This window comes from Cydia strobilella, chromosome 5, assembly GCF_947568885.1.
Source record: "Cydia strobilella chromosome 5, ilCydStro3.1, whole genome shotgun sequence".
In the NCBI taxonomy this organism is placed as follows: Eukaryota; Metazoa; Arthropoda; class Insecta; order Lepidoptera; family Tortricidae; genus Cydia; species Cydia strobilella.
This window is the reverse complement of record NC_086045.1, coordinates 19428618-19446713: the sequence shown is the minus strand read 5'-3', so window position 1 is coordinate 19446713 and position 18096 is coordinate 19428618. Positions and strand designations below refer to the sequence as shown.

At 39.1% G+C, this 18096-nt stretch overlaps 1 protein-coding gene across 1 annotated transcript in view; it reads right to left on the bottom strand.

Annotated features, from left to right (window-relative positions):
• Positions 1-348: 348 nt before the first annotated feature.
• LOC134741567 (THO complex subunit 2) overlaps positions 349-18096 on the bottom strand; it is a 39638-nt gene continuing 21890 nt past the window's right edge. Inside the window, exons 18-30 of the mRNA XM_063674394.1 lie at positions 17146-17366; positions 15142-15310; positions 14952-15065; positions 13365-13500; positions 11140-11224; positions 10878-10947; positions 9348-9417; positions 7975-8015; positions 6348-6449; positions 5605-5662; positions 4736-4806; positions 2131-2180; positions 349-504 (exon numbers count right to left, since the gene is read on the bottom strand). Coding sequence (XP_063530464.1) covers positions 471-504; positions 2131-2180; positions 4736-4806; positions 5605-5662; positions 6348-6449; positions 7975-8015; positions 9348-9417; positions 10878-10947; positions 11140-11224; positions 13365-13500; positions 14952-15065; positions 15142-15310; positions 17146-17366 — 1221 coding nt within the window. The 3' untranslated portion in view covers positions 349-470. The remainder of the gene's footprint in view (positions 505-2130; positions 2181-4735; positions 4807-5604; positions 5663-6347; positions 6450-7974; positions 8016-9347; positions 9418-10877; positions 10948-11139; positions 11225-13364; positions 13501-14951; positions 15066-15141; positions 15311-17145; positions 17367-18096) is intronic.

Below are 18096 nucleotides of genomic sequence, written 5' to 3'. Positions count from 1 at the left end.
TAGCCTCAAACTTGGCAAAGCTTGAACTACCTGTAGAACAACCTGTACTGGAGATAGACGATCTTTGCTCCCGAGATTTGAACGTCGAACGTGCCGCCAGTAGACATTTCTAAATGGGGTTGGCAACTGTCAAAGGTTTGCAGAGATGGCGACATCATAGTTTGCCCCTTTTTCTATGAGATTTGGCTTAAAGGGCTGGCATCCAGGGCATTAAAAAAACAAAAATTTGACACAATTCTAGGGATTGACAGGGCAAGCTATGCTGGCGCCATCTGCTAATTATTTCGACCGGCCAACCCCATTACCATAAGATCATACTTGTTCATCAATCATATTCAAATAAAGCCATTCTGAGTTGTCAAGAAAGATATTTTATTGCATTTGTCATAGTTGTCATGCAAATTTATTTTCTTAATCCGACTGTTTAAATTATAACTACACTCAGGCGCCACGAATGTTCTTCTCTCTTCTTATCTTCTCATCTTTGACTCGTTGGACCGCCTAGTATAGCATAGTTAAGGAATGTTATAATACAGTTTATTGTAATTCCTACCCTTTTGGATCAACAGCAGTCACTATCTGCATCTCAAAGTTGAAAGATGATAGGCAGAGGTAAAATCGCTAAGACGAAACTGTGATTTCATGACACGCAGATTTTCTCGTGCTTACGCGCGACACGCGCACATTGACATATCGACGGCGAGCGATGAATGGCATAAGCTTAAACCGGTAAATATGTGGCTTTCCATCACAGAAGGGTCCTTATGCTTCAAGTGCAATAATGTCCTTTTTATCTGAAATTCCAACAGAAATACTGATAGAAAGCCATGGAGCTCTATGGAAAGCCAACATATACGTGTGTGCGAAAGCAAAAACTTCACAAAAATGAAGTCATTTTTTTAGAGCAACTCAATAAACTTGTGCGCATTCAAAATGTCTGCATTCGGTTCATATTCGGGTTACGCAAATATGACCATATTTCCAGTTTCCAATCCCAACTCAAGTGGCTCCCTAATATCCGTCATCGTCGTGACTCTCACATACTTTCCTTTCTTTGTTCTATTCTTTTTAATCATGCCACTCTCCGCTATCCCAACAAACGTTTCTCTTATCTTAATTCTTTAGATCCTCTCAATATTTGCTCCTATTTGTCCCATCTTCCTCTTCCAAATTTTATAATTGTTACTACTTTTCAGGTCACTCAAATGTTGAACTCTCTCCCCGTCACCTACCGTATATTCTTATTATGAGACAATTGTCTCCGATACCCAAAGGTTGTCTGGAAGATATCACTCTTAGCGATAAGACCGCCTGCTGTTACCTCTATCCAATTGTCTTGGTTTATGTTTCTGTGCGTTTATTGTAAAGTATGTGAGGTGTGCAATATAGAGTATTGTATTGTATCGTAAGTCAACGTTTTATCTCGAGCGACCCTGCCTCTGTCTATCTTTCAACGTGTCAGAAATATAGTACTTTTGCGTTCTATATTAATTTATTAAGACATCATACCACAGGGCGGACACGCTATACATCAAAAATCACTCGCGTTTCTATGTGTGAACGGCACGTCCGTACACGCGTCATGCATCGTTAGAGTAAGTTGCTTAAAAATAGTACTAGAGCACGCCAGAAGTCCGCCAGATTTTAGGTAATTCGAGTCGGGGCGGGGCGGTGCGTGGCCGTTCTGTATGATAATACTATTACTTATTCTGTGATCATACAGTGATTTTCTAGGATTCCGTTAACTTCAACGGAACCTTATTTACGACATTAGGTTTATTTTTTAATATTATGTAAGCAATTATCTTGAACAGCATGCAAGCAAAAATATTCCCTCTAAATCTCTCTAAATTAATAAATTATGAAATGTAAATATAGGTACATACTTTTATCGTCAGTCAACGAGTGGCGATAAAATAAAACACGACCGAAGGGACACTGCCTCTCTCCTTTAAATCGACACAAGGTGCGAATTAACTATTCGCACATGTATCGTACAATTCGTACGTTTTACAGTACATATAGCCCTTAAAATTTTCGAGATAGTTACGTAATGTACTAATTACCGCACTAGTGGGGTAAAGTAGCACCATATTATGTATTTACTGTAAAAGATATTAAAAAGGATATTGTTTATCTCTTGGTTCTTCATGCGAACGATCCCTGAACGGCGATTTTTCCTGTAAAAAAAAGATGTTTTTTTATTTTATTTAATCTGACACCGACAACTCGTACTATTTTAGTAACTACTACAATTATAAGTATTGTAACTGAGTACAATATTGTAGTACACACAATATTTAATATAGAGAACATTCATGTTGTTGATCGTTACTATACTTTACAGGTCTGTCAAAGCCAGTTTCAATCAATCTTTATGTAGAATGGCTCCATCGATACTGTCGATGATTTCGCCAACATCAAAGTGGGATCCACGTGGGATCGAGTTATATTTCTTCAATCTTGATGTAAATCAGCCAGTGTACGGTAAAAGTATAAATAATACAATTATGGCCTCTAGGGCTCTATCCAGATACGGTTAGAGGTAGAAATACCAAAAGCTCTTAGAGCACGACGTTGTTCGGTAGTTGTGATAATGAGCTCTTGTATAGCGATAGCGACTATACAAGGGCCACGTGGAGCTACTTGGCGTTGACGCCAAAACGGTGGATAAACTCGTATCTAGATTAATTCTTCATTATCCGCACACGTCTTCATTAGTTTACTGCATAATAAGCTATCAGTATTACACTTCAAACAACGTTAATGAGCAAAAACAAAAAATTAATCCCGACTCGATGTCGCCAAGATGGCGGTCGTCAAGCAACTCACCCATCGACCCCTCGATTTCGACCCATAAAGTGAATATTTCAACCACTCCGCGCTACTAGCACACGATGCTTGTAGTATTTGCTTGTTTTTTTTAGCAAACAAGAAATAAAAAATGTATAAAATCCACCTGTCAATAACAAACTAAAGGTAAACGCATTGTATTTTAATTCTAATAATCGTAAACGACTAACTGGAAAGTTTGTTGCGGCGATTCTTCTCGACCGATGTCGTAATTTCCGAAGTGCTAGTAGTCAGACTTGCGCGTGTGGCCTATTTACAAAACAAATACTTTACTTAGGAATCGGTTTTATTGTTCTAAACCGGTTAATCTGACAAGAACTTTATGGAAATGTTCTCCTATAAACCGGTTTAAAAATAACGGTTTTACTAACGAAACCGAAATTAAAAGGTTTTGCACCAAGTACATGATAAACGGTTTGGAAATATAACCGGTTTCCGAGCCTTGCTCATTACTCTCATTAGGCTTGCGTTGCAAAAAATGAATGTGTTGTTTCCTTTTTTTACATATTTCCACTCTATTGCTATTTGCTAAATCGTTTTTTCTTGTATATTCTGAGTTCACAACAACAAGAGACAAAGATGCCAATCGTGTGTAAAATCAATGGAAAGGTGTCAATGTTCATACCATAAATGAATTCAGCATCCCCGATTTATACTAAAACGATACCAAACCCGGCCTAGCAGCTTCACTGATGTAGATAATCAAGATAAAAATAAATAAACATTCAAGAGCGGATATCTCAAAAACTATACTGGATATCGAAAAACTGACTTAATAAAACTTGTAACAAATTAAATCTCTTTTCATTTTGTATAAGTGGCCAAGTCGCTCAGACGCATAGGTTCCGAGATATAATCGAAAAACCGAAAAATGAAACCTTCAAACCCCCCTCTCCCCCCAGCACCAGGGTTACGGCCGGGGACTTTTGATATGTGCCTAACTAGTCCAAACAAAGCTACGAAGTCGAAAATTGTGTTCCAAGCATTTCCCTCTATAACTTTTTTTGGGCATTAATTTCCTGGCCTAGAGAAGATACGAGTATATAGAGAGAGATAACTACGTTACGCTATATGATTGGCATCTTGTCTACACACCCTGACCTCAAATATTAGGATCTCACATCTAGTTTAGCGCGACCCGCCAAAGGGTTAGCTACAATTTGAAATAATTTCGTATAATAGATAGATAGATAAAAACTTTATTGCAAAACATTATCGTGACAAAAAAAATAACTTATAATAAAACTAAAACCAAAGATAGATATAACTCCGTAATAGATGGATACAGTCTAAGGAAAAAACGTGCCTCGAAAATCTGATTCTCAATTAGATGGCGCCACTAGTTTTGGCTTACTCTCATATAGAGGGCGTTGACGGTTTCGTTTGTTTAACGCATATCAGTGAAAGAACATGGCTCAAAATCATATAAAAATAATTAATGCAAATAAAAAAACCATTTATCCATGTTTTATCGTATTTTTATAAATCTTCCTTTTTAGTTATAAAGTATGTCGATAGATGGCAGTGAATTTACAGTGGTTACAAAATTTACTATGACAGTACCGCTCTATCTTATTATATCCTCTTTGCTAAAACTAAGGCCTATTATATTGAACTAATTACTAACTACTAGGTTTTTTTTTGTCACGACTGTGTAGTCGCGAAAAGGCGCCGACTCAGCATGTGCTGCAGCATTGCTGGTATTCTGCCGGGACCTAGCAGTGCGCGCGCAGACTCACGGTATGATCAACCATGCACCAGTGACAAAAGAGACCGCAGGAAAAAAGTAATAGAGTATCGTATTTATTTTCATTTGTCCATTGTTTCATAGTCACACTATGGGTTTCCATTCTAGTCAGAAAGTATATTTGAAGTTTCTTACCCGTTTATGATATTTCTCGTAATGATGATCTTCCTGCGCTCCGTTTTGGTGACCTCCCATCTTTAAAACAGCTGAAACATATAAGCTACATTTGAGCATTCTTTATGTAATAGGTACTTCTGAAAGAAATAAACTTTTCACATCACCTATACGGAAACTGGATTTTTCTTCCCTGCTAGGAGGGATCAAAGTGGCACTTTTCTGTTCAAGGACATTTTGTTGCCAGTATGAAATATTGACACAAAGGCATATGAAATTAGTATGCATATAATCGATTACGTGCATACAACTTAAATAATATTTTGTTGTAATTGTAAACAATAAATGTAATTAGCGTATTTTAAATTAATTAATAGCATAAATTAAAAACTGTAATAGATGTCATATATTAAAGAAAAAGTGACGAAGCCCTCCAGTGGTGAAGGCCGGATTCGAACCGGCGTCTTTAGCTATCGCGGCTAACGCCATGAACCCCTAGGCCACCCCGCCACGGCGGTGCCCGTCCGAATTTCTCGACTATATGCCATCTTAGTAAGACTAGGCGTCTTTGACCAGCTCTAAGGGCAAGCAGTGCGCGCTTGCACCTCCTACACGAACTCCTTACGGATTTACGTTGTAGCGAGAGAGACTGGTGGTGGTGGTGGATTTAAAAAAACCGCATCAAAATCCGTTGCGTAGTTTTAAAGATCTAAGCATACATAGGGACAGACAGACAGCAGGAAGCGACTTTGTTTTATACTATGTAGTGATAATTTTATTACGATCACAAAATCATGTGATTATGCAAATGAAAATTGCAAAATATTGAATTGATTTATCTATTAGGTAGATTCCTCCCATCTAAGGTAAGAAGTAAAAGCTGTCATTACCCTTTTGCTCGTCGCGCCGTCTTTTCTGTTCTAAAATTGCTGATTCATCAGCTCTATCCTACAGAAGAAAAAATCTTATTATATTTTCAAATATGCGAGGTTTTCTGTATAAATAATGTGGAGAAGACCCGCATGTAAAACTTATTGCAGGGAAGACCGTCATAAGAACTCTCTTATTTGTGTACGTACGTCGCGCAGAGCTCAAACACAGTCAGAAAGGAAGAGCTTCACTCCTTCTGCTCTACCGATGTGTAAGAGGGAGTATGTGTAAAAACGCAAGAGTTAAAAGCGACGATAGAGTTTGCACTTAGACGGTCTTCTCCACATTGACCTTAATCTGTTTCTATACCCACATATTAAAGTTGCATTTGTAAAGTATTGTGCTGATATTACCGAAAATCCTTTGTCAAATTGTTAACGTTTTTTAAATTTTTTGTTAAATTCCGATGCATTTTTCGATGTTTTGGGGCTATAGTAGAGGCTTTATATAATATTGCAAGTAAAAAGGGCACCAGACTATCCGTGCAATATCACATAAATTTGTTCCTGAGTTATGAATGTTATCTAATGTCTATGTATACAAGTATGTATTTATCTATATAAGTATGTACATGTATATCGTCGCATAGAGCACAAGGTTTGCTTAAATTGGGGCTAGGTTGATCAGTGTAAGATTGTTCCCAAATAAATATTTATTTGATTTATTATTTATTTAGTGTATGTGCAGTGTCGGTCCAACTTACCCGCTTGCGGCTCATCTTACGTTCTTTACGCTCATCACCTCTAACTTTAGTCTTTCGCTTTTCCTTCTCGGGTGATCTCTCTCGGTCCTCTATCTCTTTGCCCTGCTTATTCAAAAAAACATGTTAAATCATGCATTCAGATGACCGAGCAATAATAAAATTCATTATATAATTACCATCTACATATTTACAGCTTATGAATCTAGATATGTTTTTACTAGCTTTTATACAATTGAGTCAAAGGAAACATAGAATACGGCAACTGGGATATATTTGTATTCAGACATCAAGTCCTTGCGTTCCTTCCAGAAGTATATTTCTTTTGTAACAATACTTCATCTGTCCACGACGGTCTTCTTCATTTCTACTATAAGTCCACTTAATCTGTCCGGTATCTCTCAGCAGGCTGTATAAACATTATGTTCGGATTCCTCTTGCATGGTGTAACTTCCTTTTTGACAGTAATAATTAGTTGCACATATTCGCTGGATCATTTGACTCAACCTCGTTACGACAAATAATATTAACCTTACCATAGCGTACTTGGACTGGGCTGATAGACCAACGACTCACAGCTTTTCTGATTTTACGGCTTCCTGGTACGAAAAGTTTAGTAATGTTTGATAGTATTTAATATTTATAAGGTTTTTTTTTTTTTTTTCTTCATCTTCGTTCTTCATAAAAATCTTGATGGAAGTTTCACACAGGGTTATTAGATTATATAAATTGTTTCTTCAGATTCGCAGCAAGCTTGTAGCAGTATGATAAACAATTTCATTGATATTTTGTGTTTTCAATTCTCGTGCATCTTCTGTCTTGTCTTTTTACATTTGAACACGAAGCGTCGTCTTAGTTGTCGATGTTCACAAAATAGTGTGCGAATGTGGACGATTGCCAACTTTTCCCTTCTTGCAGGTTATGGCTAATGGTGCGGTTGATGGTCTTCAATAAAATCAAGTTTTCTATTTTATCCTATTTTTCTATTTTCTTAGTATTTACATTTGTCGTCATTGTTTTCACTTGTTACTTCGTTGTTCATGTTGGTTTTGATTTTTTCTTACACTATGCTTTCTTAATTTCTTACTTTGTTCTTTATGCTGTATTTGATGTTTCTTTCACAATACGTTTTTTATCCTATTTTTCTATTTTCTTAGTATTTATATTTGTGGTCATTGTTTTCACTTGTTACTCCATTGTTCATGTTGGTTTTGACTTTTTCTTACACTATGCTTTCTTCATTTCTTACTTTGTTCTTAAGGCTGTATTTGATGTTTCTTTCACATTACGTTTTTTTTTTTCATTTTTCCTTTGTCGTTTGTGCCGTTCTCAATTATTCTCTTACAGTTTGCATTTTCTTTATATCTTACTCAGTCGTTCTTGCTGTGACGCCGGAGTTTATTTTTTTATTTTTACATGTTACAGAGTCCGTTGTTTTTAAATTGATTTGTTAGACACTTATTTATCACTGGGTAATGTTTTTAAAGTCTGTTACACTATTTGTTGAGGGTCCAGGTAGTTGGTTAGCAAGCACTTGTACTTGTTTAGGTTCCGGTGCGGTCGTGGCCCAGCCCAATCCTCAGTCCGGCGCCGGCGCGACGCGAGGCCGGCTACTTACAACGATACTCACCTTGCCGTTACTGCTGCTTTCCACTTTACGGCGTTTCACATCTGCAAACAATTTCGAATGTTATAGGTTATAGGTCTAACGCTTCATTCAGATTAACCACAGACACCAAACTGACATACGTATTTGTTCCTGAGTCATGGGTATTTTCTGTGTATTTAACTATATATTAAATATATCGTTGTTTGATTACTATGATTACCCACAACGCGAGCCTTCTTGAGCTATGAGACTTATTTTTTTCTATGGTATCAGTCGATCAGGTTTTTTTGAGGATTAAATGTCTGTATGGGACCCATTGTCTTAAAGCAATACAAAAGTCACAAATGATGGTCAAAGTCTGGCATCGCCACTTTACTGAGCAAACGCCCTAACACAAATGGCAACACGTCGTGACGTCACTGTGTCACTTTGCTTAGAAGCAGTTTCGATGTATGGAAAACAAAGAAATTGCGATTTTGTCGCTGAAATGTTGCGTTTATGTATATTGTTGCCGAGCAATATTTTTTTCAATAAAATGTACGGAATCGATTCATCATCATCATCATCATCATGTCAGCCGATAGACGTCCACTGCTGGACATAGGCCTCCCCCAAGTACCTTGGGGGGATTGCCGTAGTCGCCACGCTTGGCAGGCGGGTTGGCGACCGCAGTTTGATAGAGGTAGTTCTCGGAGGACGCTGCTGCCCATCCACCGGATTTCCTTAAGTCGCCTCTTACGACACCCACGGAAAGAGAGGGGGGGGGTGGTGCTATTCTTACCCGACACCACACGGGACAGGAATCGATTGGTACCGTTATTTTTTTCCTATTTGAGTTTAAAAAAATTTTTTTTTCGAAACGTCTTTTTTATTATTATTCCCATATATTTTTTAAGTTTTCAATTTATTGTGATAAATTGCTCATGTTCTATCTATTTAACTAGATTTAGTTATATAATTCAACATGTGTAAATACCTATAAACTTTACACAAGTACTGGTCGATATGAAATAAGCAGTCGCGCACACATACTATATTTGTATTGTACGGGAGCACTAATGCGTACTGATCTCGATTGTCTTAAGGGGCCCACTGACTATCAGTCCGCCGGACGATATCGGCCTGTCAGTTGTTCGGAACTGTCAAATTTTTGTTCTAACTGACAGGCCGATATCGTCCGGCGGACTGATAGTCAGTGGGCCCCTTTACTCGTACGTGCCCCGTTTAGTTGATGGGGTGGTCCGTGAGATCAACATATAAGCAGCTCTCTATATCTAATAATGGAAACAAGGCGATCTGTCATCTGTCAGCAGGTGCAGAAGGACATCGAAGTGGGCAATAAGTAAGTACGGTACTATGCAGCCATATATTTGAGCAGTAGGGTGATTGCTTACCTCGATCGATGTCATCGGGCACGTGGCGATGTTCTTGCGGCGGCGACACGGTCTCCAGGTACCGCTCCTCCTGCACCAACACATACAACATAACACCTAGAGTCCCAAGGACGCGATACAGTACGAATACATACAAATTTTATGTATGGTCTATACTTCTCATCTCATTAGAAAAAGGGTAAACAATCTCGACGTGTCTTTTTAGTGAAAGCCGCTTTAAAAAAAGGTTACTATAACTTATGAAAATGATCATATTATATGCTATGTAATTGTTACATACATATTTGCTGTTACTTATTTTTCAAGTGTTTTTCAATAAAAAGACCCATCAAGATCGTTTACCTTCTACTAATGATAAAAAAACCGGCCAAGTGCGAGTCGGCTCGCGCACCGAGGGTTCCGTACTTTTTAGTATTTGTTGTTATAGCGGCAACAGAAATACATCATCTATGAAAATTTTAACTGTCTAGCTATCATGGTTCATGAGATACAGCCTGGTGACAGACGGACAGCGGAGTCTTAGTAATAGGGTCCCGTTTTTACCCTTTGGGTACGGAACCCTAAAAAACGAGGTATAAAACCCATGGGGACTTGGATGCTTTTTTGCATTTCCTAATCTGACTGGTTGGGAGGGGTTAAACGATAATTTCGATGGCGCGAGAACTATCGACGTTAGTTCTTTTGATAGCATTACAGAATTCATGTAATCTGGTCGTAATTTCATGGGTTTGAATAGTTTACTTTGTTAGTACCAAAGCAGGGAAAAGGAACAAAATTCAAGGAATAAGGGAAGAAAAAGATACGAGTGATGCACTTTTTAAACCAGGCCAAAACGGTTGTGTGTTCGGCCCATTTCGTTGTTACTAAGTCAATAATAGTACATTATTGTCGAGGCTCGGAACTAGCTACTTGCTGGCTGAAGATTCGTTTTAAACGGACAACCTCGGGAGTCCGTTTAATTGAATCCGAAGCCAGCAAGTAGCCTTCCAGCCGAGTCATATATAGTGCTTTTCTCAAAAATGGTGCAAGAAATATTAATATAATAGAAATATTTGACATAAGCAAAGTTTTAATGTATATATTTTCACAGGAAAAAGTAAAAACAATTGAAAAGATTTGCTTTGCCGCCTTTTTTTTTATTATTAAATAAAGAATTGTATTTTTCTGCTGAAAATACGCCAACTTATTTGAGACACCTAAATAGTCGCGGTACAAACATTATAATAATAAGTACTGATCATCTGTTTGGCTGTTTAATGGACCTATCCCTTCATTTGATATGGCAACTTCAACTTTTAAAAAGCTTGGAACTCGACAAATAATGGAATTTGTATGCAACATTGCAGTCCCGAAATCGAGACTGCAACTTTTTAATTTTTTGACTGACCATAAACTACACACTTCGCGACCTATTTTTTAACCGGCAACGTCGACTTTGCCGTTCATTTTTGAGAAAAATACTTATTAGAGATTAGTTAGGTAGTCTACAAAATATACTATTTTATTTAGTTCAGGATTCATTCAACTTACTCTGTGTTGACGTTCTCTCGGTGATCTTTCTTTGCTTTTAATCTCTTCTTTTGCTCTTTCTTTAGATGTCCTAAATGTAAGTATAATACATCAATTTAGTTTAATTTGTACAATATTAAATAAAGTTCAATGTGGTAGTTAATTTGTTTCAAAGATTATTATAACGTCAAATGTTAGCATGTTTAATGAATGAATGAATTGTCTTTTATGGAATAATCGCATAATAAATGTTGTAATTTTGTAGTAATAAAGCTGGACTCACACTCGCGCTTCGCGTTTGGATTCTTTGTCGCGGTCGGACTCCTCTCGGCGCCGGTCGCTCGTGCGCGACTCCCGTTTATCGGTTTCTGATGAAGATAAAGTGAAATGTTAAGTTTTATTACGAAAAACAATGCAAACCAATGTGTTTTATTTGCTTATCAATTATCAATAGCAGTTGATAAATTTAAGGTGGATGTATAAATTCGACACTTTGCATTTTTAGTATAAAGTAATGCTAGAGTCAGACCAAGTTAACTCTGCATGGCATATAATTGTAAGTGTGGGTATGTTATGATTAATGCCAAATTTCTAAGAAAATATGACGTTTAGAATGTTCATAGCTCATTTCTATTTCCCACAACGTTATCAGCTACTTGTTCAAATTATCGTTTTTAGGGTTCCGTAACTTTCGTATTTAAAATGAATATTGTATATTTTTGTTATCATATGAGAATAAATGACTGTATCGATCGTCCAGTGGCGACCTCATTAGGGGGATTGTATTTTCTAATAAATCAATTCATTACTGTAAAATTTAGACAACAACTTTAATAGGTATATTTAATTTTACAGTAATGAATTGGTTTATTAGAAAACACAATCCCCCTAGAGTGTGCAGAAAGAGAAGAGTCGTGAAATGTATAGGATCCAATAAATTCTACGACTCTTCTATTTCCGCACAGCACAGACCCTTATGTGGACGCCATCGCCACTGGACCAGTGGGGAGACACTCCTCTTTCGGGCAAACTCGGCTCCGTTCGGCTCAGCATTGCTACGAGCAATTATTAGGGTTGGCACAACTTGACGTCCCTTTGCGTGTACGACCACAGATAACATAATGACTTGAATTTTGACAAACCTAAATAGCCGAAAGAGATAGTGCCATAAATTAGAAAGGGACAGCATGATTCGACCCTGAATCGCTGTCAAACTTCGCGTTCGTACGAAGTGTCCTTTCTGTACGTTAGTACTATTACTAATTCTGTGACTGGACGGACGATGCCCTCCCTCTTAAACCATAAGCTTCGTGTTACAACGATAAACATAAAGTTTCCGATTGTCACCTCTCGCGAAGGTGACAACGATTTCGTCAGTCATATTTTGGTTTTTCTCAGAAACGCTTATTTTTTCAGGATTGCCATAATACAAATCTACCCTAACCTATCTATAGGATAACCTGAGGAAAATCCTGAAAAATTAACGGTTTCAGAATTATGAGATTATGACTAATGATAATATGACAATCATTACATTATGACTTTCAATAATTATGTCAAACAATGGGACCCCTTCCTCCGCATCTCTGCAACGATTCGCTGCCACGCTCTATGCTTAGCAAGAATGCGCCGCGACACCGACAGTAGCTCGCGCGCGAGATAGACTTCCCGTCTTTTTCTAACTGTATTAAAGAGGAATCATGCACACAATTTTGCGCGCGAGATACTAACACAATAAAATAATATAAACATCAGAATTTTTAAAGAAAAAACATTGTTAGTTTGATTTTGAATGTTTTTCTTAGTTCATAAGTGTCTTTTGACGACCGGTCTGGCCTAGTGGGTAGTGACCCTGCCTGTGAAGCCGACGGTCCTGGGTTCGAATCCCGGTAACGGCATTTATTTGTGTGATGAGCACAGATATTTGTTCCCGAGTCATGGGTGTTTTCTATGTATTTAAGTATTTATATATTATATATATCGTTGTCTGAGTACCCATAACACAAGCCTCCTCGGGCTTACCGTGGGACTTAGTCAATCTGTGTAAGAATGTCCTATTATTTATCCATACTAATATTATAAATGCGAAAGTCTGTCTGTCTGTGTGTGTGTTCCCTCTTCACGCTTAAACCGCTAAATCGATTTAGATGAAATTTGGCATAGAGATAGGTTGAGTCCCTGAGAAGGACATAGGATAGTTTTTATTCCGAAAATCATCCCTTAAGAAACTAAAAAGCGGGGTGGAATTGAGATAATTAATGAAGTGTCTGCTAATTTGTGTGCATAATATGCTCAAATTGAATAATTGCTATAAGATTTTCTCCAGGCGCTATTCTTAATCTAGCTGGGGTTACTAGGTCCACGCAGACGAAGTCGCGGGCAAAAGCTAGTTTATTATAAGTATGACTGTGCAGCAGTTACCATCAAGTTGTTACCAGTGGCAACAACTGAGGTTTTTTATCTCATCTGTCTCGGTGGTAACTAGTGGGAATAACCTTTAGTACATACCCGGCATGGGCGGCGGCGCGGTCTCCGGCTCCTGCTTGGGCGCCTCCTCGCGCGGTGCGGGCGCTCCACCCCCCGCCCCCGCCCCCGCCCCCGCACCCGCCGCCGAGTGCTTGTCGCCCGGCTGCAGCTGCACCACCTGCCCGGAGCCCAGCCCCAAACACAATATTACTTATCTAACTTCACATCTAAGTGTAAGGCCCGAGTGGACGCTCGCTCGGCGGGGCGCGGGGCGCGGGGCGTGCAGCGTCGCGTCGGGCTCACAAGTGATGTGAGCAGCGTGCACTACTCGTAAGCCCGCTCCTATACGTTTACATTTGTTTAACATGCACGCCGCACGCCCCGCCCCGCTGCACGCTCAACACGAGCGTCCACTAAGGCCTTACACTAACATTCCGACGCCTTAAGGCCGCGGACTGGCAAATCGAGACCATTCGTACATGGGTGAATCGACTATTTCTGGTTGTTATTGTGTCCCGTCAGCCAGGGGACAATATTAGCACAGTTTGTTAGACGGAATGTTGTATAATGATCCACAAACGTGACAATGTATTGCCGACCATAATATGAACGGCCTTGATTTGAAGCTCGCCACGCCGCGCCCGGCTCGCGTCCAGTCCGCGGCCTTAGACGGGTTGTAAAGCCAGGAAATTAGAAGTGAACAAAATATATGGCGTACCCGCGCGAAACTTGAGGAAATTTGTCCATAGCGCGAATTTGTTCGTTAAAAATATACTTGTCTAAAATTTTGCTCGTCGCGTCTCGGCCATGTAACTAGCTATGTTATACTACAATTACACTGGTGTGGTATGCAGAGTAACGATATACAATTGAAATAAAACAAAACTTTTAGCATAAGAAGTTTTCTGATGTGGTAACACATTGACAATATTCACACGACTTGTAAATGAATAATTGGCCCACGAGCCAAGTAACTGCCTCACATATCGATTGAATCGAGTTAGAAATTAATAGTACTGATAGGAATCGAGTTATGTTCGCCTCGCCACTATGACCTAGACCAGGGGTCGCCAAACTTTTTGACCCGAGTAAGCAGGTCGGATTGTATGGAATAATTCTTTTCATCTATCATGCTCTAAAAGAGGGTCATTGTTGTTCTAAAAGGTGTGCAGAAAATGATACGTTCCTACACTAGAGCATTTTACGTTCCAAGTACGATTTTTCAAATTTTTTTACGATAAGAAATTGAAATTTGGGTTTAAATGAATTTGTTATAAAATTTCCATTCTGATATTTATTAAATATCTATTATTTTTCGCAGGCCTAAATGTATGGATTCCTTTTGAGTTCCGTAGTTAGGAGAGCCTTGACCTACTTCAACTGGGGTACCTTTGTTTGACATAATTATTGAAAGTCATAATGTAATGATTGTCATATTATCATTAGTCATAATTCCGAAACCGTTAACTTTTCAGGATTTTCCTCGGATTATCCTATAAATAGGTTAGGTATGTTTTATGGCAATCCTGAAAAGTTACGCGTTTCTAGTAATCTATAATATCACAATCATTACATTATGACTTTCAATAATTATGTCAAACAATAGAGATCCACTTCAAGTGCACCGACCTGATGGAACTCGCTCTCCCTCATCATGGTGGGCATGCGGTTGCGCAGTTGTCCGCTGTAGCCCGTCGCCAGCACGTACAGATCTTGCCTCTGCGTCTTCTCCTCTTCTCTCACCTGACGAAACGTGTTCATCATTAGTTTGTTTCCTTTATTCGATTAGTACATGACATTTTTAAAATATATTCCTCACTTTCTCAACTTTCTTCTCGATGATCTGCGCCAGTTTAGCGAGCACGGGGAACCGGGGCAGCACCCGGATGAGCACGATCAGCGCGTTGCGGATCTGAACGTAGTCGCCCGACTCCAGGCACACCACCATGGCCTTGGTGATCTTGTAGTGCCACTTGTGGCACACGTGTCTGGAGAATACATTTATCTAAGGCTTAATATTAAATGATAAACTATAACAAAAAAAAAACAAACGTTTTAAAAACCGAGTTGAAATAAAATGTTATATGAAAAACCAATCCTGATTTTATACGATCTGTGGTGTAAGTAAATATACAATGTGGAAGGAATGAATGGCCTCTGGAGGGGAAGTACCTCAAAACCTTAAGTTAGCTCATTTTGCTCAAAGGAAACATTCTTTTATTTTTGAAAATAAAGAAAACTGAATTCAAAGATTTTTATTTTTCTTTTCAATTTTGCTTGTCTAGTAATATTCTTGAATATTAAATTTCCATTTTATGGATATTTTGTACGACAGACAAGTGTAAGGCCTAATGTTTCCTGGAGAAATGTAATCCTTAACATTAACTGTATCGAATAGTAGAATAGAATAGCGCGTGTTTATTTTTATTTATTTTTTAGTCGGTTCGATTCCCGGGTGAAACAAGCGAATTTTCAACAAACAACAATCTTTGAATGCAGTTTTGTTTCTTTTTTAAAATAAAACAATGTTTCCTTTCAGCAAATTGAGCTAACTTAAGGTTTTAAGGCACTTTCCTTCCAGGGCCCATTCATTATTTCCACACTGTATATTATTTTCCATCGTATTTTGACGGAAACGTACGAACGTGTCTTGCTATTTCAGTCAGTCACGGTACAAAAAGTACTGACGTTGGCTGAAGTAGCATGACAAATACGAACGTTTCCGAGAAAACACGATGGAAAACAAATTATGTGATCATTTCCTTGCATTATTTAACCCCTGAATCCCGCGATCGCCATGTCACGTCCAAAATGGTCCCATGTCACGTCCATTAATTACGCGAGGGTTTCAGACGGGGGAGAGGATTAAGCCGAATCTTACTAAATCACACGTGGGGCAGGGCAGAGAGGGGTTTTGGCAAATATCACGTATTTTTTTCCGGGTATAATATAGTGTAAAAATTTAGGAGAATCAGATTAATTTGAAGTAAAACATTGTTCTAGACTAAAATATGCCAAAACCTATATATTAAAATCCATGAATGTATGTAAAACTATATTATACCCTATACATATATTATTGGTATTGATATATTAAAGATTCGGTCTCCGTCGTCTTTGCTACTCTTGATAAAAATAATAAAGCAAATTGTTTTGTTTAATAAATAAAAGTGTTCAATATTTTTGTTAGCAATTATGTATGACGTTCAAAATAACACTTGCACAGTCAGTGCTATCAAAATCGCTGCCAACTTAGCTTGGTCTAACTCTATGTGCATAACGCTGTCTCACTAAAGCTCTGGTTTCCTAGGATAGCGGTACCGTCATATAGCGGCCGTAATACAGCGGTCAATGACGTCACTAGAACGTTGTCTATGTAAACAAAATGGCGCGGTGATTGACACCGTAACGTCAAAAAGCGGTGCCCGGTGTCGCCATTTGCATGACAGCCGTCTTGATGGTGTCGATAAGTTCGTGAACTTTATTTGGATAGCGGCGAAGCCATTTCTATAATTACATTATAGGTATTTGGGTTTTTTTGACCGGACCCACGTGCAAAATGAGTTCAACTGGAGCAGCGAGGACGACGAAATTTCAAATGCACCTTCTGTACCACGGGATTTGAATAAATGATTGGTGGCCGACGTTGTGTTATACGGCCGTGAAACTTTCCACGTGTCGTCACTGTAAAGACGGCCGTCTTTTTGCGTCCGTAATATTACGGCCGCTATGTGACGGCACCGCTTTCCTAGGAAACCAGAGCTTATCTCGCAAATCCTCGTTTTCGATCGGCACTCAAAGGCCCTCAGCAGTCAGCACTGACCTGTAGTTCTCGTAGCCGACGTGGTCGTTGGCCTCGGTGAACTGGTTGGAGACGCGGTACTTGGTGACGAAGCCGGGGTAGTGCGCGCACTCCTTGTGGAAGGTGGCCTTGTCGGCGTGCCAGCGCATGGCCGTGCCCAGCACGCGGCACAGGAACAGCGCGTAGCGCGCCGCCTCGCCCTCCGTGCACGACATCACCGAGTACGTGATGTCGCAGAACAACTGCCAACGACACATGCTTGTTATACCTACTTATCCCGTCCCGTTGAGCGCATCACTCACACTATTTCAATTTTTAAGCCGACACAAGTCTTGTCATAATTTCTCGTCGGTAACGAAACGGTTTATACATTATAATGTAGGATTTATTAACGGCCGAGTGGATTCTGGGCATTAAACACGAATCCGACGAAGTTAAACGTCAAGTTGACTATTTCGAATAATTAATTCTTAGGGTCGGTTGCACTACAATGGGTCATCGTCAAAAAAATCGTTAAATTTAATCGAATGGGGAGTTCTACAGTTCTCCGCACAGGGACGTTTATGAGTCCGTCCGGCGCGGTCGGGGCAACCGGTCTATAGAACCGAAGTACACTTATAAAACAAAACATTTAGCGATCGACGGGTGACGAAAATAAGCTAGCTCGAGTCAGTGGCGTGCCTAGTTTATTGGAGTAGGGCAAGCCGAAAGATATGTTTTCGTAACAACTGCCTAATCTTCACTCTTCAGACTCAAATGCATCTGCTAGCGTGTCGAGACGAGCTAATCATAGCGCACTGAGAATTTTGCAAACATATCAGCAATTTCAATGTCTGAGAAATACACAAGTCGGGTGTTGGTTTTGGCGCCGAAATGATATCCCGTTTTTCCACGAAGTTTAATGACTTTACCTTGCCTTCGTCGAGTAATACGTAGAAGCATCTCATACCGTCACAAGGAACAACTTAATCC